At 46.7% G+C, this 23,911-nt stretch overlaps 1 protein-coding gene across 8 annotated transcripts in view; it reads right to left on the reverse strand.

The window, feature by feature from the left end:
* SAFB (scaffold attachment factor B) overlaps window positions 1–23,911 on the reverse strand; it is a 60,818-nt gene that overhangs the window by 27,289 nt on the left and 9,618 nt on the right. For 4 of the 8 annotated variants that reach the window (XM_068981321.1, XM_068981319.1, XM_068981318.1 and 1 more), the window contains exon 1: window positions 1,970–2,262. In XM_068981321.1, coding sequence (XP_068837422.1) covers window positions 1,970–2,158 — 189 coding nt within the window. In that variant the 5' untranslated portion in view covers window positions 2,159–2,262. Of the gene's footprint in view, window positions 1–1,969; window positions 2,263–3,059; window positions 3,103–3,551; window positions 3,690–4,789; window positions 5,021–6,693; window positions 6,801–8,626; window positions 8,716–8,874; window positions 9,015–9,318; window positions 9,402–9,524; window positions 9,675–11,391; window positions 11,487–12,463; window positions 12,514–12,936; window positions 13,448–14,393; window positions 14,422–16,898; window positions 16,962–20,391; window positions 20,597–20,676; window positions 20,742–23,911 lie in introns of those variants that run through there. The other 4 variants (XM_068981317.1, XM_068981316.1, XM_068981313.1 and 1 more) reach the window with 2 other exon arrangements.

Consider the following 23,911-nt stretch of genomic DNA (forward strand, 5'->3'; position numbering starts at 1 on the left):
ACCAGAAAAGGGACAAAACACTCTGTGACAGAAGTAGAATAGAAGAATTCCCGTTACTTCCAGACTTGCTCGGGCAGAGTGGCAGATGGGTGTATACACTGATGGTGTTTGTTATTTTGAGCACATCCCTAATAGAAGACCAAGGAGGGATGGATTTTCTCTCTCAGAGACCCTAGTGGAAGATCATACCAGCCTCAACCACCAACCTGACAGGGAGGTTCAATCCTCTATCACCATCAAAGGCTTGTGGATTATCTGGGGGAATAATGGCTAAAGCCCTCCAATTTGGCTTTGTTGACAGGAGGTCCTGAAGCTAGCAGCACGGATCACAGGTCCCTGGGTGCCAACCCTTCCCTCCTTGCATACTCCCCTGGTAAACACATCAGTGGTGAACTGCCTGCCCTGTCGTCTTAGAGGGGAGTCAGTATCCATAGTGAAAGAAACACATGCTAGAGTTACAAATGCCCCACTGACTTGGGGCATAATAACTCATCACTCTCAACCCTGAACTTCCTCAATGGGATAAGAGGAAATTACCCTCACTTCCTCTAAACAGAAATTAATAAATAAAACCCCGGTCCTCTGTTGTTTGTGAGGCAAGAGGCAGTGGAATGAGTCACAAACTGTACTGCTTAGGGAAGTAGGGTGGGGAGAGGATAGGTGACAAGGCTTAGAGATCACAGAGAAGTCCTGGGAGAAGAGTTGAGAGACGGTAAAACAAAGACTTCACCAGAATCAGACAGCACAAGGAAAGCGGAAGAGCACAAATTCTTAATTCCCTTCTTTTCAAAGGCATCCCTCAGAATCCGACCGGGCAAGAAGGGGTCAGAACCCCCAGTTTGCAAATACCAAACAGTGGTACCTCCAGTTGTTACAAGAGTTTAGGGCTTTCCTCATAGCTCAGTTGTTAAATCATGTGCCTGCAATGCAGGAGTCCCAGGTTCCATTCCTGGGTTGGGAAGATCCTCTGGAAAAGGAAATGGCAACCCACTCCAATATTCTTGCCTGGAGAATCCCATGGTCAGAAGAGCCTGGCGGGCACAGTCCATGGGATCGCAAGAGTCGGACACGATTTACCCGACTAAACCACCCCCACCAAACAGTGATACAAGGAGTCAATTGTGACAGCGATTGACCCTCAAGCGTTCACATGTATCAGGCAGCACGCCAAGCCCATTTTATGCCATTTCACTTAATCCTAAGGCGGAAGAATTCTTTTCTTCTTTTGGACACAAGGAGAAACAGGCCTAGAGGGAGTTAAAATGTCTTCCACTCTCAAGATCGAGTCACGGAGACTGGCAGAATCCTTAGGTTCTTAAGGCTAACTGTAGGTTTCATTTCTGGTCTTTATTACAAACAGCACTTTCCCTACCAGGCTGAGCCCCCGAGCCCGTGCTGGCAAATCCCTAAGCCATTCCCCCAACCCCGCTCTCAATACCCTTTTGATACGGTTACTTCGTAAACTACCCCCCTATTCTCGGCTTCTAGGCCCTAACGGATCAAGCAGCATCTCTCGCCCCAGAGGAGGCCCCCGCATCCAACACACGCTCAGAAAATCGCCCGGCCTGGGTTCAAATCTCGACCTCCTCCCCCCGGCCGAGTGACCTTGGCCGAGTCCCCTGACTCCCCGGGCGGAGCGAGGATTTCAGGTTCCGCGTCCACTCTCAAGAGATCGGGATGAAAGCAGCCGAAGGAAGCTCTAAAAAGCAGGGGCTGATGCGAATAACACAAGCCCATGGCCGATGTCACCCGCCACCTCGAACTTCCCCCGTTCACGTCTAGATTTTCTTGTTCTCGCCCCGATGCAGCGCTGGGGCCCGCCGGGGCTCGGCGATCCCGCTCGGGCCTCAGCGAAGCGGGGACAGGCCCGGGGCAGGCCGCAAACGGACCCCGAGGCCAGGAGGCCCCCCGAAGCGGCCGCCGGGGTTCCCCGGCCCACCTCCCACACACCCCAGGGCCGCAGCTCTACCTTTCTAAGCCGTTCCATCAAAGCGCTCTTGTTGCCGCTCGAGTCCAGGTTCCGTTTCTTCAGCTCCGCCCGCAGATCGATCACCCTAAGGTCGGTGAGGCGCCGCGTCCCGGTCTCCGACGAGGCGGAGCTCAGAGCCGCTGCGCCCGCCGCACCAGAATCGCCTAAGCCGGACAGAGACTCCGCCATTCCAGGGACCCTGGCTCCGCCGACTACTTCACACAGAACCCGGCCGGGTTTACCTCGGCTTTCAGCACAAAATGGCGCCGCCTGCGAGGGAACCGCTCCGGCCGCCCCTGCGCGACTCGTTTCTGCGCAGGCGTATCCGGCGCGGGTTCGACGCTCCCGGCCGCGTCTGCCCATGCGCGGTGGCAGCCGTGGGAGGGACGCACGCCGGCGTACTACTTCTCGCCGGCCTCCCGCCGCGAACTGCCGAGACGCATGCGTACTGCGGGTCCGCCGCCTGTCGGCTGCGGCCTGGCGCCAGTGCTGTTAAGCTTGATCAGGGAGTCGCGAAGCGGGCGGGAGGAAGGGCGTGCCTTTTCCTCTTAGGCGGCGCCATTTTGTGCTCAGAGCCGCTACAGCCTCCGGCGGTGGGGAGTAGTTGGTGGAGACAAGACACCTAGGATGGTACTCTGGTAGGGGCCGCCGACTTAGGAATGGCCGCTTTCGTCTCGGAAATCGGGACGCGACGGCTTAGCGTCCTGCGGGCGGAGCTGAAGAAGCGGAACCTGGACACGGGCGGCAACAAGAGTGTCCTGATAGAACGGCTGTAGAAGGTGAGGCGGCCCGGGGCCCCGGGGTGGCGCCAGAGGCTGAGGAACTTCCTCGGCCCGAACTGTCAGGGACCGCGGGGCCGGGCTGTGAGACCAGGACTGACACCGCCCCGCGCTGTGCCTGGCGCCTCCTCTCCAGCCGGGGGCCTCAAAGCGCTGAAAGCCCATCATAGTCGTAGGGGGGCCCCAGGACTGCTCCCAGGGCCGTATGACCTTCGACAGATACCGTCCCGTCCCTGGGCCTCAGTTTCCAGGAGGCATACACAGAATTGAAGAATTGACTGTACTGGCTACAATCACAGCTCCTAACTTACCTGTTCTTCTCTTTCTTCTATGACTGACCTTGAACCTTCTCTCCTGAAAAAGGGAATTCAAATAGAAACATAAAGAGAAAGACAGGGAGGCAGACCCCCGAATGGAAGACATTTCCTGAGTTGAACCCAGGTAATTCACGAACAAACTGCTGGTTCGAGTGGGCGTGCAACCTAGAAGCCTAGAACCCAGGAGGGCCGCTGGAGTTTTTCGTCTTTAAGATTCAGCTTGGACCAAAAAAAGAATGAGCCAGGACTGGAATGTCCCTTTAGTCGGGTAGTCAAGGCTTAACCTTCTAATGAAGGGTGGCGGGGTGGGGGGGGGGGATTCCTTGGTTGGGAAGCTAACACCCACATACCTCAAGACCAAAAAAACCAAACGGTAAATATTGAAAAAATTCAATAAAGACTTTGAAAATGGTCCAGGATTAAAAAAGAGAGAGAGAATGAACCAGGACAAAGACATGCATCAGGTGGGCAGGGTCAGTGGCTGACCTGTCAACTGAGTGATCAGGGTAGCAGCTCTGGTCCCTGTGATCAAAGTTGTGGAAGCAGTCCTGGTGGTCGAAGTCAGAATGGTAGCGCTCATCCAGGGCTGCCCGCTTAGCTTCTGGCCAGTAAACATCATCTCGCCTAGAGGGGAAGCAAGAAAGGACGTACATTTCCCCCTCCTAGTGGACGACCTCTGTGGAAGCTGCTAAACTAAACCCTCAACTGTCCAACTGCCCCATCACTTCACAGAACGAGAACTATGTCCCTAGAAGCCATTCTCTGCCACTTGAGTTGCGAGTGCCTGGAAGGGTGATATGGGATGTGACTGAAGGGCTCTATTCTCTTACCCAATATGCCCAAGTTCCCCACAGAGAAGTTCAGGTCTCCTTACAGAAGGGGATCAGAGAAGTGGGTGTCAGATCCCCTCTGGGAACTGCTCACAGCCACAAGCGTCAGCCAATCTACTAGGACAGCTGCCCCATGCAGACCTGACCCAGGAAACACCCAGTGCAGAGGACTAGTAGCACTTGAGAAGTACCTGTTCAAAAACATTCTATGATCTTAACAAACTCCCATCAATATTTTGTAAAATGCACAAAAATCCTAAGACATCTTAAAAATCCTTTACAGAAGTCTCAATGTTATATTACACAGGGACAGATTAAAACGAACAAACACACCATGCAGTCTCCCCCAAGTCCCCGTACATGTGGAAAAGCTCTCATAGGATCAACCCTAGGATTATTGCCCCAGACTCCTCACAGCAAGGTCTGAAATAGGCCTTTCACTGGTGGTTAGTGTTTTAGTATTTGTATGTCACAACAATATGTCTGGGGAATTAAAATCAACCTCATTAATAGAATGAACCAACACAAATCACTCCAATGATTTCAAAGTATGGAAGGTGCCCAGGAGGTACATTTTGGTCCCTGATCACCTGACCAGCACCCTGTGTTATGTGCTCCTGTGGGGGTCTGAACTTCTTCGGGGGGGCTGGGGGGACAGCCTGTACTGGGACTAGAACCTAATGATTTAATAAGCACAACTTTCACCATTTCTCCATCAACCTCAAACCATCTCAGGTTTCCAAATAAAGTACAGAGTATCAAGTTGAGCTGCAGCAGATACTCGTGCTTCTTTTTAAATAAAAAGCCCGTGTTAACAAGGGTCTGAGGAGCAAGGCACAGTTCTAAATGCCACGGGACACCTAGGAGGCGGCAGCGAGGTGCGGTGTGGCTTACCGCCCGTCGTCATAGGGCCTCCGGTCCTGCTCATAGTGTAGTTCTTGCTGGCGCCGCCGCAGGAGCTCCACGCGCATGCGCTTGCGCTCCAGCCGCTCCCGCTCCATGCGCTCCCTCTCCAGGAGGCGTCTCTGGAAGGCCAGCCTCTCACGGGCGAATAGCAGCTCCTCGTGCTCCTGCCGCTCCAGCTCTGCCTGTGTGTACTGCTCTCGATCACCGAGCTCTCGCACCCTGCAGGCGAAGAGTAGAGGCTGCAAGGGCCCATGAGCTGCAGCAGTGCGGGCAGCGCCCCTGAGTGGGATCGGGACGGGGGTGGGGGGTGGGAGGGGTGCTGGTTCACGTGGCAACAAGCAATGGCCAACCGCTGGTGGAGGCAGGGTGTGTGGGACCCCCTTCAGGCGAGGGACACTTGAGTCCTTTTGCAGGTGACACTGATGGTGCCCATCAGTCTCCTGACTGTGCACAGCTGCCAGGTGATCTGTTCATCCTCTTTTTTGTGTTTACAGACGCAGAATTGTACCAGCAGGAATGTCTAATACTTCCTTGCTTTATTATGTGGCTGGCTTGCTTCAGGTACCATGGCCTGAACCCCATACATCACCATCTGTTCAGGTGTACTATGCTTTTGGGAAGGAGCCCGTTGAGTGGGGCGGTGGGGGTCCACATGACTACTTGCAGATGTCAGCCTTCTGGCTGTTCCTAGCCTCAGGGACATGGCTGCTCCGCCCCCATTATCTTCCACACAGGTTCAGGTTGGGGGGCTGTGGTGCTACTAGGTCTGGAACACTCTCCAGGCTGTCGTGCTCCTGGACACGCCTCTCCCACCATCACAAGCACTGTCTCCCCTACTGTAATTCCCATTAAACCCACAGATGGAAAACCAGTCTCACCGCGCTTTTCACCTGCATGTTCCTGATCCCTGGTAAGGCTGAAAAGCCCCTTCTGTCATTCTTGCTGTCAGATTAATTTCTTATTTATTTATTTCAAATCATCTTTACTCCCATCTGTCACACATCTCTGGACCTTCTCTTGGGTCTCTCAGTGCACTGAAGTGAAATTTAAATTTAGTCTCCTTCACCATTATAAACTGTCAGTCCTTTCAGAAGCTCAAGTTCATAAATTCACTTACTTTTGTGTCATGTGTATAGCTTTAATTTTGTGTGCAGCCAGCAGTTTATGTTGACACTGTGTCAGTGATGTAAGCCAGCCACATGACCTGAAGCCATTCTGAGGAGAGACTGTCCTTGTCTATGGGAAATGTCACTTTTATCACATTAAGTCCCCACATGCACCCTGATCTATTTGCCAGTTACATCATTTCTAGTATTTGCCAGTTTCTTTAACAAAACAGCATTTTTTCTTTGCTTGTTGCCTTTGCTTGTTCAGGAGAAAATTCTGTATCATGCCCCCTTTCTCACTCTTCTTTTACTAGAATTTGTACTAATGGTTTTAATTTTTTTTTGACAGAAAACATTAACTGTTGCTCAATATAATTGATACGATTTCTGTTTAGGTTTTTTAAATTATGAGGATCTTGTATTGGGCTTATTGAAGGGTGGGACCTCTCAGTTTTCTAACTGGGTCTGTGCCACTGTTTTTCCCTATTGACGGGTTCTGCAGCAAACTTGGTATGTTGTGTTAATTAATTAGCTCCAGGGAGGCATTCCATCTCCTTGTCATTGCTACCTCCCAGAATCTTGAGAATATCTACCTGAGAAGATAGTTTGAAAAAAAGTCACAGGAAGAAAGCCAGTGCACAGGATGTCTGTGAAGATAAAGCCAAGGAGCAAAAGTTTAAAGCAACATTCCGCCCTCCAGGACTTGAAAAAAATCCTCCCAGGATACAGTTATCACCAGTCTAGGGCAACACCCAAACCAGCCATCATTCCTAGATCCTGACTCACCTGCATGACTCTGATTCTCTAGACTTCTTCGATTCTTTGACTTTATCAAAGGAACCAACAGACTGCTTTTCTATGCTGCCCGATTTTCGATCCTGACTCTTGGACACCTGGTTTACCAAGAAGCATTGAATAGTTAAGGTAGGAAGAAGTCAAATGTGTCCTGGCCTAAGCATACAAGATCAGAAATGAAGCTGAAGAGTGAATGAAACAACCAGGTTAACACTGTGTTCTCTCTAGAGAACCTCACCTTGGCTCACTAAAATCCAGAGTCACAGACTCATTACCATTTAATTCTAAAGTGGGACCCATCGAGTACTTTCAGTAGTCAACACGCAAAACAGGATTTTCTCAGAAACAATCCATAAATTAAAAACAAACTTCCTTTCACTTTGTCTTTTCCATTCAAAACACATTTTTTAATATTAAACACGCAGTGATGCCCAATTGAGGAGGCCACTACTGTCATGTCTAAAGACTGCTGAGTACATTCATTTTTCAGGTCCTTCTTAGCTCTTGAATGTACATTTCCATTTTGCCACTTTACATCATTTATTATAAAGTAGGTAAAGAATTTGCCTGCAATTCAGGAGACCTGGGTGGAAATCCAGCTTCCCAGGTGTCTCAGTGGTAAACTGCCTGCCAATGCAGTAGATGTAGATTCCATCCCTGGGTCGGGAAGATCCCCTGGAAAGGAAATGGCAACCCACTCCAGTATTCTTGCCTGGAGAATCCCATGGACACAGGAGCCTGGTGGGATACAACCCATGATGTCCCAAACAGTCAGACATGACTTAGGAAAAAAGAACAACAACAAGGGGGAAAACACTGACACAGTAAAACAGTGGTAGAACAGTGCAATAATGAAAATGCCATAACAGAACTCTCAGCTTGTAACTGGTCCATAACATTCATGAGCTTAAATGGCTGGTCATCTGGCCAGCATAGGTTAACATGGCAGGCCTGAGGCTAGTGGTGGGAACCTTGGCATTCAGAGTACCCTAGTCAACAGTACACTGGCAGAGGTGGCTCACTGTGCCCTGACCATGCAAACGATGGTTTGTGCTGAACAACTGCTTTCCTTCTGGGAGTCAGGAGAGGGTACGTATGTGACCAGCCCCAGTAAGCCTGGGAACTGAGGCTGTTAACGGGGCTCCCTGGGCAGAAGCATGACTCTTGTGCTGTTGCACGGTCCCTGCTTGGGGAGCCTTGCGGGAAGGAGACCACAGGGAGCCAGGAGAGTTCCCTCCAGACTCTGGGGCTTTCCCCACCTGCCTGGCTGTGTGACCTCCCTGCATCACTGGAGCCAACCTTAGGCGTTAACTACAACTATGCTGGGCCCAGTGGGACCCTGAGTGGCCCTGGAAATGTGGGTAGTCTTGGGGACCTGGGCCCACATCCATCCTTGTTGTAAGGCTGTCAAGAGTTGAATTATGAACATCCAGAGCTGCCCGTGACCCTAAAACAGCATGCAGAGTGAAGCGGTAAGAGCCTAAGGTGGGCACTCTGTGGATTCTGTGGCTCTATGGAGCGTCTGCACGGAGACAATGCACGGAATGAGTAAGATGGAGACTGGGCACAGAGGCAGCCGGAAGGCCGGCTCTGCCAAGTGTGGGTTACAAATGCACAATGGAGAGCTGCTGAAACCTGAGGCCAGCAACGAACATGGACTGCTGTGCCCAGATGCAGGCAAATAAAGCCAATCACACCCATAAATGAATTTCTAAAGTTTTTGTTTGTTTGTTTTAAAAAGGGCAGTAATTCTTACCAAAACTATGAAGGAAAGCCTTTAAACTTTCTCAATTTTAAAGTTCAAAAAACCCCTCCATTTTCAGAAGACTGACAAGCTCTTCTCAAATTAAGCTCACGAATCCCCTAAAACACACAGAGAACTGTCAAAGGAAATAAATAACCCAGGCAGGAAAAGAATACTCACTCGCTCTTTGGATCCCAACGTTTTGACACTGATAACAGGCACACCTTTAGATTTATCCATCACCACAGTCCGCTCAGTTCCTCGGCTTCCTGTAGGAAGAGAGGAGTCAGGTAAGAAGGGGAAACACCTCGTACTGAGGGAAAAGTACTCAACTTCAAGGAAAACAAATGTAGTTTGTGTTGCCCATTAACCACACCAGCCAGGAACAGAAGCCAGGGTGCAGTCTCTCACACCCACTGGTCAGCTACCTGACTTTGTGGCTCGAGAGCGCTCCGAAGAGCCAGGTTTCTGATCATCCTGGTCTTCACTCTTCTCTCCACTCCCGTCTTCACCCTTTTTAGCGTCATCTTTTCTGTCAGCCTTCTCTTCCCTCTTGAGGTTGGCAGATCTATAAATGGCATGCAGATACAGATATGTGTGAGATGAAACACTGAGGGAACAACCCAGCGAGACTCCCGCAATGAGCACCGAGTGAGGATGGGGCTGCCTCGGAGGCATCCACAGGACGGAGAACATGCAGCCTAGGAGAGGAACTTGAGACACCTCTGAGGACTGGCGGGAAAATCCTCCAACAAGTGCACAGAAGGCAAGGGGGTGAAAGCCTCACAGCCTTTCCCACCCATGGAAAAGTGAGGAACAAGACATCAAGAGAAAGGTCATCTTGGCCATAATCCCCTCGAGAAGACTCATACCTGTCAGCACTGCTAGACTTCTCTTTTTTCCTCTCCCCTTCTCTTCTCTCAGAAGTTTTCTTCCCAGCAGGTTCATTTATCACCTGGGAAAGAGAATCAGGTGAAAAGGAATCAGTTGGGAGTATTAACTGATTTTGTAACATGGTCACATCCCAGGAAGAAAATGGCCCCTTACTTTTTATCCTGGGAAGAAAATGGCCCCTTACTTTTTCTACTGAGATCATCTTCCCATGGAGCTCTGTTTTGTGCAGGTGGTTGATGCATTTTGTGGCCTCATCCACTGTGGACATGGTAACGAAGCCGTAGCAGCGTGCTCCAGGACTCCGGGCATTGGTCACAACTTTGGCGCCCACCACCTTGAAGGAAAACACACAAGTACAGCTCAGACACGAAGACCCCACAGAGACCCCAACTGTGGTTCCTGCTAGTTCACCCCACTCCTCAGAGACAATGAGAACAGGTGGAGAGCAAGTGGTACATAAAGGCTGGGGAGGGTAATGCTGTGGCCTCAGTGCTCCTACTCCATCCTGGCTGTTTCTCTAGAGAACAAGGATGACAGCAAGGTGGAGAGAGGAGTGAAGCTGAAGGTAGTGTCGTGTCAGAATTCCATTAATAATGTAAACCTTGAAAGGAATGTTTCTGAATATGCAGTCAGTCAGGTGGACAGTGAAGTAGGAAGACACACGTACAGAAGGAGAGGGACACAGGACAGGTTTACAAAGAGCACTCTGGAATGCAGAGCCCACCCTACTCACAAAACAAAATTTAAGGAGATGTTTAAGGTGCTACAGATACATCCTAGATGCTAGATGTACATGCTAGATGCAAGTTAACTGGCCCAATCAAGCAGCAAGCTAATGCTGGGGACACCCTTTAATGGCAGAAGGCCCACAGCTCAGAAGAGGTCCCACTGAAGCCAGGAGCAGTGGCTGGTATTCGTCTTCATTTTGCCACATGGAGTTTTAGCCCCAAAGGAATGCTTGCAAGGGGCCTGGTGCCCTATTCAAGCTGCAATAAGCCTGCAGTATACCCAAGACACTGCAGGTTCCAGACGGAAACTTCCTTGCAGAGAGCAGATGTCTGCTCTGATGGCAACTGCAGAATCAAGAGATGGGCCCTACGGAGTTACAGAGGCCAGGGTTTCATGAGTGTCTATAAGAAGCAAGATTAATTTTAAGTTTTAAGTCAAGTTTAGTTTTCCTTGTTAGTTCCTCAGCATAAACAGCCAAGGTAAACGATGTTGGTTTTCTCCATTATCATTTTTTAATCCTGGGAATGAAGCCCCAAGGCCTGTGCTAAGTCTGACTTGTCAAAAACTGATTGAGGTTAGGATGCAGCAGCTTATCTGCAGAAGAGTCCAAGAAGCACTGGAAGGAAGGAGGAGGTGGAAAAAGGAGGAAGGAAAGGCACCACTCAATATGTATGTGTGTGTGTGTTGGGGGGGCTGGCCACCTGGGCATCATGCCCACCCTTTTCATGCCAAGGGAGAGAGGTAGACAAGCAGGTGTGGCAGAATAGACACAGGCAGAGGTAGCCAGGATGGGGTGAAAACAGGGAGCAAAGACAGCGCTCCTGCAACTCTGTGAGCCCCACGTATGGAAATGAGGCTCCGATGTGACCAGCAACTTGTCCTGGTGTGGCAGAGCTGGGGCCTAAGGCTGCCCATAAGGGTAGGGTCCACAGGCCTTGTTCGTAAAATTTCTCTACAGCTTCACAGTGTTCTGTAATCACCACCATCTCAGAAGAATGCAGACTGTACCTCTGCCCAGAACTCCCCACGCCACAGTCTTCCCTCCCTGGATTTAAGGCTGGAAGCCAGAGAAACGGACTCAGGAAACTATCAAACGACTTGGTGGCTTGGGGGCCAGGGAAGCATGAGAAATACAAAGTGGATGTGGGCTCTGGGAACTCCTGCTGGCCTCACATCTCTTTGAGTGGGGGTGGACCCACCACAGGCCTACACACCTGCGAGTTCAAAGAACCGCAAGGTGTTCCAAGTTCTCATTACCAGGGACAAGGATCTGCCACAGAGGCCATACTGCATGAGCTCACAGCCTCCTCCCCTGGTCTTACCTTCCCATATTTGCTGAAAAGATTCTTCAAATCTGCAGCTCTGGTGGTAGAAGAAAGTCCACTAACCCAGAAATTCCTTCCACAACTGCTATGACCTATTTTAAAAGAAAACTGAAAGTGAAGTCGCTCAGTCATCTCCGACTCTTTGCGACCCGTGGACTATAGCCCACCAAGCTCCTCCGTCCATGGGATTCTCCAGGCAAGAATACTGGAGTGGGTTGCCATTTACTTCTCCAGGGGATCGTCCCGACCCAGGGATCAAACCCAGGTCTCCCACATTGCAGGCAGACGCTTTAACCTCTGCACCACCAGGTTCAGGTCAAAAACGATGCAGACAAAATCCTGAGTCTTAAGTATCTTAGAGTCATTCTAAACCAGATACTCCCTACTTGCTCTAGAGGCCAGCAGTACAGAGAAGGTGGGGGCTGGAGGCCGGCCTGCTGTCCTGACCTGAGTTCTAGAGCTGCCCACGGGCTGGACAGAACTGATGGCAATGTCCCTTTCTACGACTGGTCAGGACCCACTGGGCCTGTGGCTGGGGTAGCCATCAGCTACCAGATGGCATCACCCATCTCAGTGAGGTGACTTTGGAACATAAGACAGGAGCTGTCACTGTGGAGTCTGAGATACATCCTCTCCCCAGTTTCTGGCCTTCTTTGAACACCGATTAAGGATGCGTCTGGAGCAGCCAGCAAAAGTACTTCTCAATCAGCAAATTAATAAAGGGCTCTGGTGTTGATAAATCTGCATACCAGGGACCCACCAAACCCCAGTATCTGAAAACTCAAAGCATTTTCTCCATCTGCATGTGTCACTGTGTCCAAGAAGTTCACAAGTCAGAGGGAAAGTCTGGATGGAGGAGCTGAAAGGACTCTGGCAAAGTCAAGTGTCCAAATCAAATTGAAGTGACAGTTCCGCCCTGCAACCCAGAACCCGCAGAGTGAGGAAGCAGGTGGCTAGAGTGGAGAAAGGCTTTGAGACAGGCTCACAGGCCGGTGAGGTAGAAATGGGTGTGTGATGGCTAAAGCCAACTAGAAGCATCGCCCCCAGGGGTGCCACCCTGCTGACTTACCCTTCTCCTCTTTGGAAAGCTTTTTTGTATCCGAGTCATCTTCGACAGAACTAGAGACAAAAGACAATGTCACTCCAGAAGGAAGAAGCAGAGAGGAAACTAACTCAAAATTATAAAGTATGTGCTGAGGTTGCATACCTACCCGAAATTTAGTTCTGAAAAAAATGATACCCCTACAAACGTGTATTGGAAATCTGACCTAACCATAAGATTTCAGACCCACAGGAGTTAATTAATTCTGCTGGGCTAAAGATAATTAGGAAGAATTAAAGAAAACAACCATGATAGGTTGAGAAAAGAAAAAAGATTATGTAATCAGCTTAAAATAAACAAAGAGAAATCAAACATTCTTTAGAGGTAAACTACAATTGCATCAGTCTGGCTGGCCAATTGCAGAAAAACAGCTCATATGTGTCATTAAACGACCAATGAAAAGGAGATAGCGTCTGGTCTAAAACTGAGAAAAAACAAACCTCATTTTCTGATCAGCGCCCTCACTGGCTGAGGACTCTTTAGGAGCCGGAGGGACTTCATTACAAGCTTCAAAAGCAAACTTCTTCACGTCTTCTTTGCTATCCCCGGGGTCCGGGCTTGAGGCTTCCGGGGGCGCTTCCGCGGCCTCCTCGCTACAGGCTTCCGTGTGCTCTGAGGCTTTACTACTCTGCTCAATTGGCTTCTCTAGCCCTACAGGCTCACAGTCCATCCTCTCGTCATCGCCTGTCTGCTCCACGGGCTCCCTTTTCACTACCGCTAACAGGGTGTCTGCCTTGCTCGACTGAGCGTGTGCTGTTGACTCGTTGGCCAAATCTAAATCACCCTCCTCCGGATGGGCGCTGTCAAAAAGGTCCTCTTCCTCCGCAAGTTTTCTGTCTGGCCCCACGCTACTTGTTTCCTGTGCAAATGGCTGCTCCAGCTCGGAACCTTCTTCTTTTACTGGCTCAGATTTACAAGTTTCCCCCAAAATGTCGAGTATTTTCTCATTTTCTACGGATTTAACAGGAATAGAATGGCACAAGGTTTAATTACCAGGGAAATAAAGCAATCACAAATGCGGAACTGGCACGGCGGCCACACTAACACGAAGAGAACTGCTAGCTACACAGAGATTGGAAAACCCGCGGGTACACACACTTAACACTGGTTACACTACCTGCACTCCGACCGACTATAGAGTAAGCCTCTATGCTACATGGAAGAGAAATGCATCCCAGAGACTTATTTAACCCCCAACACCTTCTGGCTGATTCTTGACAGTCTTCATTCTGTCGGCGTGTATATATGCCTCTTCCAAATTTAGCTTCCAAAGTCCAAGTTGCTTAACTCAATGTATCACCATTCACTGAACAGAGCTCAATTTCCAAATTTCTTTGAATTTCTTTTAACAGAACAGTCCGACATGAAAACCAGAATCTCTTCCATCGGTGCTCTGAGATATTTGTAGTCCAGAAAGTGAACAGTATTTGTTTGGAATTCTCATGAAGAAACTTTTTCTTCTTCTGGAATCCAGTTATGTCTCAATGCTTTAAAATGTTATCTCCCTACCACTGCCTGCACTGCCTGAATTAAAAACCACAAAATTAACACACTGCCCAATATCACAAGATCTGTTTTGTGGGGTACAGATGTATTGGCTTTTGAGAGGCATCCAAACTCTCTCTGTATCTGTTTAAGTGCTGTGTTCATTTAAAAAGGCATGAGATAGTCTCATCTCACCCAATACGCTTTACAAAATGAGAAATCAACCACTTTCATAGATCTGGTGATATGGCTGGGTTTCCAATCTCTATGATCCTGGTATGTTCTGGATCGTAAACCTTTAAAACAATGTGTACTACAGTAAGGTAACTTTTTAAAATTAAAGATTCCAAAAGAGAAGGTGGATAGTTAGAATGACTCCAACCCTGATGCTAAGTTTTTCATTTAACAGTACCTGGCTCCATGGATGGCTCTTCAATTTCCTGCAACAAAAAACATAAATAAAATTGTGCCAGATTGATGAAACCTAGAATTTATTCATACCCTCAAGTGTAGTAACTTAAGAAGGGAATTTTTAAAAACACAGACAAGGAGCCTCACAAATGCAACAGGTGGAGTAACCTGCTTTTACCAGGCAAGAGCCTGCAGGAGAGCTGCCACCCTACTTCATCCACCTTAGCCCCAGGCCCCACGTCCTAGGCTGATCTCAGGGGGATTGCTGTTCATCATTACTCTCCTTTGCTTCTGCATTTCCCAGCACCTGGCAACAGTATCATGTTTAATGGTGATGAGCCCATCACATGCTTGTCTGTCCTTCTAAACTGTCTTATATGCCTAGAGAATAGTGCTTTCATTTTTTCTATATTGAGTTTCTAAAAGAATGCCTGACAGATGTTAGGAAATCGTTTTTCACATAATTAACGTAGCATTTGTTTCCAAAAACTCAAATGAGGGAGGGAAAGAAGGCACAGGTGGCTTGACCCCTGTTCTTACTTTGCACAGTGGTCTTACCATCCCTGCTCACTTGGTCAATCAGAGCCCTACAGTATCACACATGCCTCCTGATCTCTTCCAACCACCCACCACCAGGCTAGCTCCAATTCCTCAACAACCCCCAGGAACCCCTGTGAAGTCTCACCATTGCTACTCCTCACCAACTGAGTTTGGTTTTACTACCCCTATTCCACCTCCCTGCTAAACAGGCTCATCTGCACCTCTTTCCAAAGCAGGCCAAGTCCTACACGTGCCTCAGCATTTAGTGCATGGACCACCTCCTCACAGAGAGGCTGCCCAACCACAGGAAGGAATTTTCTCTCAGTGTAGAATGTGGTTCCTGGAACCTACATTCCCTCTGCATAAGTGACAATACTCTGGAACTCTAGCACACATTGCTAAGCACTGTCTAGGTTCCAGGCAGAAATTCCACCTTACATACACATATATTAACCAATCACCACACAGCCCTAGCAGGATGGTTCTATTAGTATCATCCTTCTTTTCCCAGATTAGGAGACAGGCACACTGCGGTTGACAAATTCACTCAAGGACACACAGCAGAGCCAAGATCTGAGCAATGAGTGTGAGAATTGAGTCTGTATCAGTCAGGCCTCTACCTATCGTTCTGTTTACACAGGGAGGGTGGCAACCAACCTTTCTCCTCATGCATCTGAGACAGCACAAGTTACATGCACATGAATGGTTTGCACAGTCCATTGGGCACTGACCTGCCATTCTTGGGAGCCCTAGGAAACGGGCCATTTTCATAACAGTTTCATTTGTAATCAATTTTTTTTTCCATTTCATGCTGGGAATTAAAGATTCTACACTGAAGGAAACAACCATTTAAGGCAGAATGATTCTCTTAACTTTCCCTAGACGGAAATGTATACATTCCCATTGTCTCTGAGAGGGGCTATGTGTACTGTCCTGATCAGACAATATACACAGGAGTCTCTGAACTGAGGAGACATTCAAGAAAATGACAAGCCCCACTCCTCCTTTCCTTCCTGAGTCAGGTTGTGTCAGCTGAGAAGACATCAACTCTGGAGAGACATCAACCGGGTTTTACCAAGATTTCTCAACATTTGCACCCTCCTTGAGGCTGGCTTCTGGATCACTAATAACACACCTGGCCCCGCCTGGCAGAAGTGAATGAAGATCTTGTCTGAAAGATAGTTTCCAATTAATCAGCACAGGTGACATTATTTAAACAAAAAACAAGGACTGGAATAAGCTGACTATATTTACGTTTCCTCACAAAACTTTCTCCTGGAAATCAGATCCTCAGGTTTATTCCAACAGTTTATACCTACAAAGGCTGACAGAAAAAGTAAAAGGAAACTCAAGATCCACATTTATGCAAACTACACCTGAAAGTCAGTGCACATCTCATTTGTTCTCATCTAACATTTAACTTTTACACAGGTGGCAGTCAAATAGCCAAGCTGCTATAGTCATCAAGAGAAATCTTTCTGAGAAGAAGTTTCCAAATGGAGAACCAGAAACCCTGAGAATCCACCTTTCCCAGCTGTGATGTCAGTGTTGGGCCTTCCTCACCCTTCTGCACCTTCATCTGAGCCCCATTCATCTCTCCTGGGGAGGGGTGCCTCCCCTTGCAGTCTCATTTCTCACCTAAGAGTATTTCTGTTGCAGAGGAGGCCCTCCAGGACAGATCCCACAGGCTGTCCTCCTAGCCATCATATTAACAAGAGTCTCCCAAATGGCCTGGGTCTTAGCTGCACGGATCCACAGTGCTGGTGGGGGAGCCAAGATGACAAGCCCTTTTCACTAACACATTTTATTCGGGGAAAGTTGAAAGCAAAGCCCCCTCTTCAGAGGCCAAAAAAGGAAACAGACCTTCCGGTGACTTTTAGCTGGGACTGCCGTATGATATCGGCAGTAGTCTCCAAAAACTGTAGTCTAACCTTTGATTCTAAAATTATTGAGACATACAACTTACCTGTAATACAGTGAAGTCAGGTGATAAAGTGTCTAAATTGTTTATACTTTCTTTGTCCTCTACCTGTAAAACAAACGGAGAACAAAACTCATGACATCAATAATAAGGTAACGTAACAGGACATCTATACAATGAAAAGTTACAGCCATGAAAAGTCACTTAAGGTGACATTCTAAACACAGAGCACGAATCAAAACAGCATTACATTGTGATTCCACCTCAACTGAGAGAAATGTTGTACACAAACATATACCTGCAGATAGTCTAGGAGACCCACTTAATTGGTATCAGTGGGGGTTCTCAAGACACATGTCAAACAAAGAAAAACAATAGTCTAAGTCAAGCAAAAAAGTACAGCTGGGTAGTACATACGTTCTCCCAGTAGAACGGAACACTAGAGCTGGGGCTGCTCTTCCAGGAACAATGTGTAGAATCACGTTGCAGAGGGTGTTCTTGGACTCCACGGCCAACATGACTTCCCGAAGCCTGGATGCCTCCACTGCTGGGACTGCTGCCCCTGGGGCGGCTAGGGCCCGCGTGGGAATGGCATCTCTGGGACCTCTGCCTCCTAGCATCATCAACTTCTAAACTGAAATGTGGGGACAGGAGCACAGGACTGGCAAAGCCCAGGTGACCCATCACTGCCCCACCTGCAGGGGAAGAATCACTGGTATGCCGAGTTTCTATTCTTAGAGCTGGGCTCTGACCAGTGAGGCAAGGGATTCCTCAACACAGAAAGGGGGTTCATAAAATCATTGTTGTGTGACCCAATAAATTAGACTGTTTGCTATAAAGTCCAGAATGTTAGTTTATTTTGGGAGGGGAGGATCTTTTTCAAATATTTTATGAGCATGCACTGTTTCACCTTTACATGACCACGACCTGGCACCACTCCTTCCTTCCCCTGACACAATCATCTCAGGACATTCTATGCATGCTCCTAAGAGCATGGACACACACTCGTGTCAAAGACCATCTCCCCTTCTACCTGATTAACAGCACATTATTCTGGTTCCTGCCTTACTTTTGCATCCTTCTTGGAGATTATCATTTTAGTTCACACAAAGAAGCTTAGTTCACTGATATGGTATACAGGAGTAGTCACTATATTACTGGAAGTCATAATAAATGTCTTAGTAATAGTAGCAAAAACCCTACTGTGTTTGCTATACACTAGGCACTGCTCTAAACCGAGGTCAAGGGCCAGATAGTAAATATTTTAGGCTTTGTAAGCCAGACAGAGATCAAACTGCCAAGATCTGCTGGATCATGGAAAAAGCAAGAGAGTTCCAGAAAAACATCTATTTCTGCTTTATTGACTATGCCAAACCCTTTGACTGTGTGGATCACAATAAACTGTGGAAAATTCTGAAAGAGATGGGAATACCAGACCACCTGACCTGCCTCTTGAGAAACCTGTATACAGGTCAGGAAGCAACAGTTAGAACTGGACTTGGAACAACAGACTGGTTCCAAATAGGAAAAGGAGTATGTCAAGGCTGTATATTGTCACCCTGCTTATTTAACTTCTATGCAGAGTACATCATGAGAAACACTGGACTGGATGAAGCACAAGCTGGAATCAAGATTGCCGGCAGAAATATCAATAACCTCAAATATGCAGATGACACCACCCTTATGGCAGAAAGTGAAGAGGAACTAAAAAGCCTCTTGATGAAAGTGAAAGAGGAGAGTGAAAAAGTTGGCTTAAAGCTCAACATTCAGAAAACAAAGATCATGGCATCTGGTCCCATCACTTCATGGGAAATAGATGGGGAAACAGTGGAAACAGTGTCAGATTTTATTTTGGGGGCTCCAAAATCACTGCAGATGGTGACTTCAGCCATGAAATTAAAAGACACTTACTCCTCGGAAGAAAAGTTATGACCAACCTAGAGAGCATATTCAAAATCAGAGACATTACTTTGCCAACAAAGGTCTGTCTAGTCAAGGCTATGGTTTTTCCAGTGGTCATGTATGGATGTGAGAGTTGGACTGTGAAGAAAGCTGAGCGCCAAAGAATTGATGCTTTTGAACTGTGGTGTTGGAGAAGACTCTTCAGAGTCCCTTGGTCTCCAAGGAGATCCAACCAGTCCATTCTGAAGGAAATCAGCCCTGGGATTTCTTTGGAGGGAATGATGCTGAAGCTGAAACTCCAGTACTTTGGGCACCTCATGTGAAGAGTTGACTCTTTGGAAAAGACTCTGATGCTGGGAGGGATTGGGGGCAGGAGGAGAAGGGGACGACAGAGGATGTGATGGCTGGATGGCATCACTGACTTGATGGAGGTGAGTCTGAGTGAACTCCGGGAATTGGCGATTGACAGGGAGGCCTGGCGTGCTGTGATTCATGGGGTCGCAAAGAGTCAGACACGACTGAGCTACTGAACTGAACTGAAGCCAGACAGTCTCTGTCATAACTACTCTACTCTGCTATTGTTCTCAGAAGTCAGCTATAGACAACTGTCACAAATAAGTGTGGCTGTGTTCCAATAACTCTTTGGCCAGCTTGATGACTTCTGCTTTAAGTTACCAATAAACATTCATCTAATTAGACTTCCTCAAACCTATTTTTGCAAATGAGGTTCAGAGAAGTTAAGTGAATTATCCAAGGTCACATAGCAAGTTAAGTGACCAACCTCTAGTCAATGCTGTTACCGCTTAAACAACTGGTTCCACTAAACCATAGATATTTAACCTTTACTGACAGACATTTAGGAGCTTTCAGGCTTCTGTTACTGAATATATTATTTTCTAATCACAAGGAATAAAACAGCCTTAAAGAAGTAGTCACTAGGAAGGGTTTCAGTCTCATGTTTTTGGTGTTCCTTCTTAGGAAGCTAGTGACTGAGACTCATCAAAAGATAAACAACTGCACACCCTCCCTATCTGTGTCCAAATAACCTGCACCACCACCCCGCCCCCCCCGCCCCGCGTGAAGGGTACTGAGGATCAGTTTCAAAAGAAATGCAAACACATTTCAAGGAATCCGATATGTGGATGGATGGACTGGCGGATCACATGGTCTCGTTCCTCCCCTAGCACTCATGAGACACTCCGTAAAAGAACTGAGGAGGCTATGAAAATGAGGTGCCACCTAGGACCAACCCTTAGAAATTTCTACAAAGAAGTCTCCTAGTTTCTATTTTTCATTGTCTTTTCTGTCTACCTGAGAAATATTCATCCTCATGGAAATAACATAATCCACTAAATTAACAGGTCTGACAAATGTGGTGTATGAATTGTACATGTAGCTCAATGCTACACTATTCAAATGGAGAGCAGATACAATTACTCCTCAGAAGACACCATTTTTCAATGAAGCAAAGTGTGCTTTTCAAACTCATCTAATTTTTTACATGTGAATGGATGAGTCAAACATGTACTGAAATGGCATTAAAAGAACATAATTCCAAATATAAAGCTTATCATCTGTTAGGCTATTTGAGGAATTATTACATCTAGGATATATCCTGGAGACCCTGCCAAGGTACCTACAGCATGTTCTTGAAGTTGCTCTGGAAGCTCTTGCATCTCCCCCTCCTCTAGCTCTCTACCGTCAGACAGGGACTCCTGGAGGTTATCCTCATCTTCCACACAGTCTGCAATGCTCCCATTATCTATCTCTGCTTCATCCAACACACTTACATCCATCATGTTGATGACCTGTAAGTTCTCCAAACTGGTCTCAACATCCTCCTGTGACAAAGAAAAATACTAGCATTAGATGATGGTCATTGGTCCATGCATGGAGCTGATCACTGACGAGGTTCACATACCTGTCCATCCCCAGAATTTTCCTCTAGCCCATTATCTTCCAAACCCTCTTCTTCTGGTTTGCGGCCTGAAGGAATAATTTATGGCATGAGATCAATGATATGCATTTTCCAAAAGTGACAACTTTCATTTTTATATGCCTTAAGCACTGAAGAAAGATGACAACCTAAAACACCCGTGGCTCTTCTCCATTTACAAACACAGTAATCCCAGAATGGTAGGGCCAATCTACCCCCTAGTAGAAGTTGTTGTTGTTTAGTTGCTAAGTCGTGTCTGACTCTTTAGCACCCCATGGACTACAGCATGCCAGTCTCCCCTGTCCTTCACTGTCTCCTGGAGTCTGTTCAAATTCACATCCACTGAGTCAGTGATGCTATCTAACCATCTCATCCTCTGCCACCCTCTTTTCCTCTTCACCTCAATCTTTACCAAATCAGTCATTTCCAATGAGTCAGCTCAGCACATCAGGTGACCAAAATATTAGAGCTGGCACTGGAACTATTAGAAGTGGTTCTGTTCTTATCAACTGGAAGTTTGAGGAGCTGGAAATGGACTTTTAATAAGGTGGAGGCAACGAGACCTTTTCCAGGCCTGCCCTTCTTGTTAAGTGGCTTTGGTTATGGGGAGAAAAGTATCTCATACAAACGTGCTGCTGTGGGGAATTCTCTGGCACTCCAGTGGTTAGCATTCTGTGCTTTCACTGCCTATCGCTCAGGTTCAAAACCTGGTCAGGGAACTAAGATCCCACAAGCTGCATGGCAAAAAACAAACAAAACCAAAACAAACAAAAAACACACAAAAATTAAAAAAAAGAAAATAACAAAATCACAAAGTGTGGCTTTTTAGTTAAGGAATGTGAAATGTGTTTTCCCAGAGGCAATCACAAAAAAAGAAAACACAGAAAAGCAAAAAGAAAGTAAAAGCCTTTCAGAATTTTACCATCTAGAGTGAGCAGTGGAGCTGTCATACAGTGGGGCATGGATATGTTCCCATACTGTGCTACGTACATACACATACACTGGTTTTGAAAATGGTACGGCCATTTTATAATCTTTGCACTTAGTATTTTGTGAACAGGTTTCTGTATTCTTTCATAGCATTATATGGAGATATCATCATTTCCCCTCAAAGTGAAGATCAATTTTTAAGGTCACTAAATATTTTTCAAGTAATATAAAAGTACTAGACATTAATCCACCTATATTTAATGATTAATCTAAAATGTACACAGAATGTGTAAAATGTGGCGGGGGGCAGAGAGGGAGTGAAAAAACCCAACCCTAATCATTTATACCATAATTTATACTTGAGAATTTTCTTACACTATATACTTGATTTTTCCATATTCTATATTTCACTCATGTTTTCAGAAATATTTTATTTAGGAACACAGGGAATTGTGACACTAATACTAGTATACAATACATTATGTGTAAATAGTCTTGGTGCCTGGCTGGGAATCTCAGCACCACTATATAATATTTCTATGGCAAAGTGCACCTTAAACTTTCAAAAATATCTGGAACTCAACCCAGTGGTCTTTATAAATATGCTAGGAGGATACACCAGCAACATTTCCATAGACTCGTACCATTCTAGAATAGGCACATTGGCTTTGGCCCAATTCCACTGAGTTAGTAGGAAAAATCCAAGTAGACTACCAGAAACTTGCCACCCTTTCTACTGCCTTTCTCCCCTTCACAAGAAAGGCAGCAGGTTTTCATGAGGCAGATCCAGGTCTCACTACAAGCAGTACACACAGGTACACTGCAGCCTGAAGCCCTTTCAGCGGAGAATTCTCCCAGGTAAGAAATGCCCTAACAAGCAATGTCAAGAGAATCTGCTGTGCTAAGAACATCCACTCTTCAATATGGAAAGCACACCCCCATTGGGATGCTAACCAACAATCACCATTTAGGAAAAATACCCTGCTTTCCAAAGATGAAAAACAATGTATCTCAATGAATCCAAAATTAATGTGAATGAGAAATATCACTGTGGCAAAAAATGAAGCAACTGTTTTTGGTACTACTAAGAAAAGGCACCCCTCAAATTCTTCCTCCAAAGAGTAAAAAGGCCTCCCACATTCACAATCTCCAAACCACAGGACTACATGTTTTTTGTCTCCATAACCTTCTCTCAGCCACAACCTTCTCTTCCGCTGGGATTAACCCCCAGTACCCTGTGTGGCTGGCTGGATGTGGGCAGGTAAATATTTTTCAAAATTTGTTTGATTACACAAATATATTCATACATACAACTCAGCAGTGGCCACAGGACTGGAAAAGGTCAGTTTTCATTCCAATCCCAAAGAAAGGCAATGCCAAAGAATGCTCAAACTGCCGCACAATTGCACTCATTTCACATGCTAGCAAAGTAATGCTCAAAATTCTCCAAGCCAGGCTTCAGCAATACGTGAACTGTGAACTTCCTGATGTTCAACCTGGTTTTAGAAAAGGCAGAGGAACCAGAAATCAAATTGCCAACATCCGCTGGGTCATTGAAAAAGCAAGAGAGTTCCAGAAAAACATCTATTTCTGCTTTATTGACTATGCCAAAGCCTTTGACTGTGTGGATCACAATAAACTGTGGAAAACTCTAAAAAGAGATAGGAATACCAGACCACCTGACCTGCCTCTTGAGAAATCTGTATACAGGTCAGGAAACAACAGTTAGAACTAGACATGGAACAGCAGACTGGTTCCAAATAGGAAAAGGAGTATGTCAAGGCTGTATATTGTCACCCTGCTTATTTAACTTCTATGCAGAGTACATCATGAGAAACGCTGGACTGGAAGAAACACAAGCTGGAATCAAGATTGCCGGCAGAAATATCAATAACCTCAAATATGCAGATGACACCACCCTTATGGCAGAAAGTGAAGAGGAACTAAAAAGCCTCTTGATGAAAGTGAAAGAGAGAGTGAAAAAGTTGGCTTAAAGCTCAACATTCAGAAAACGAAAATCATGGCATCCGGTCCCATCGCTTCATGGGAAATAGATGGGGAAACAGTGGAAACAGTGTCAGATTTTATTTTGGGGGGCTCCAAAATCACTGCAGATGGTGACTTCAGCCATGAAATTAAAAGACACTTACTCCTCGGAAGAAAAGTTATGACCAACCTAGATAGCATATTCAAAAGCAGAGACATTACTTTGCCAACTAAGGTCTGTCTAGTCAAGGCTATGGTTTTTCCTGTGGTCATGTATGGATGTGAGAGTTGGACTGTGAAGAAG

This window comes from Capricornis sumatraensis, chromosome 9 (genome assembly GCF_032405125.1).
Source record: "Capricornis sumatraensis isolate serow.1 chromosome 9, serow.2, whole genome shotgun sequence".
Lineage (NCBI taxonomy): Eukaryota > Metazoa > Chordata > Mammalia > Artiodactyla > Bovidae > Capricornis > Capricornis sumatraensis.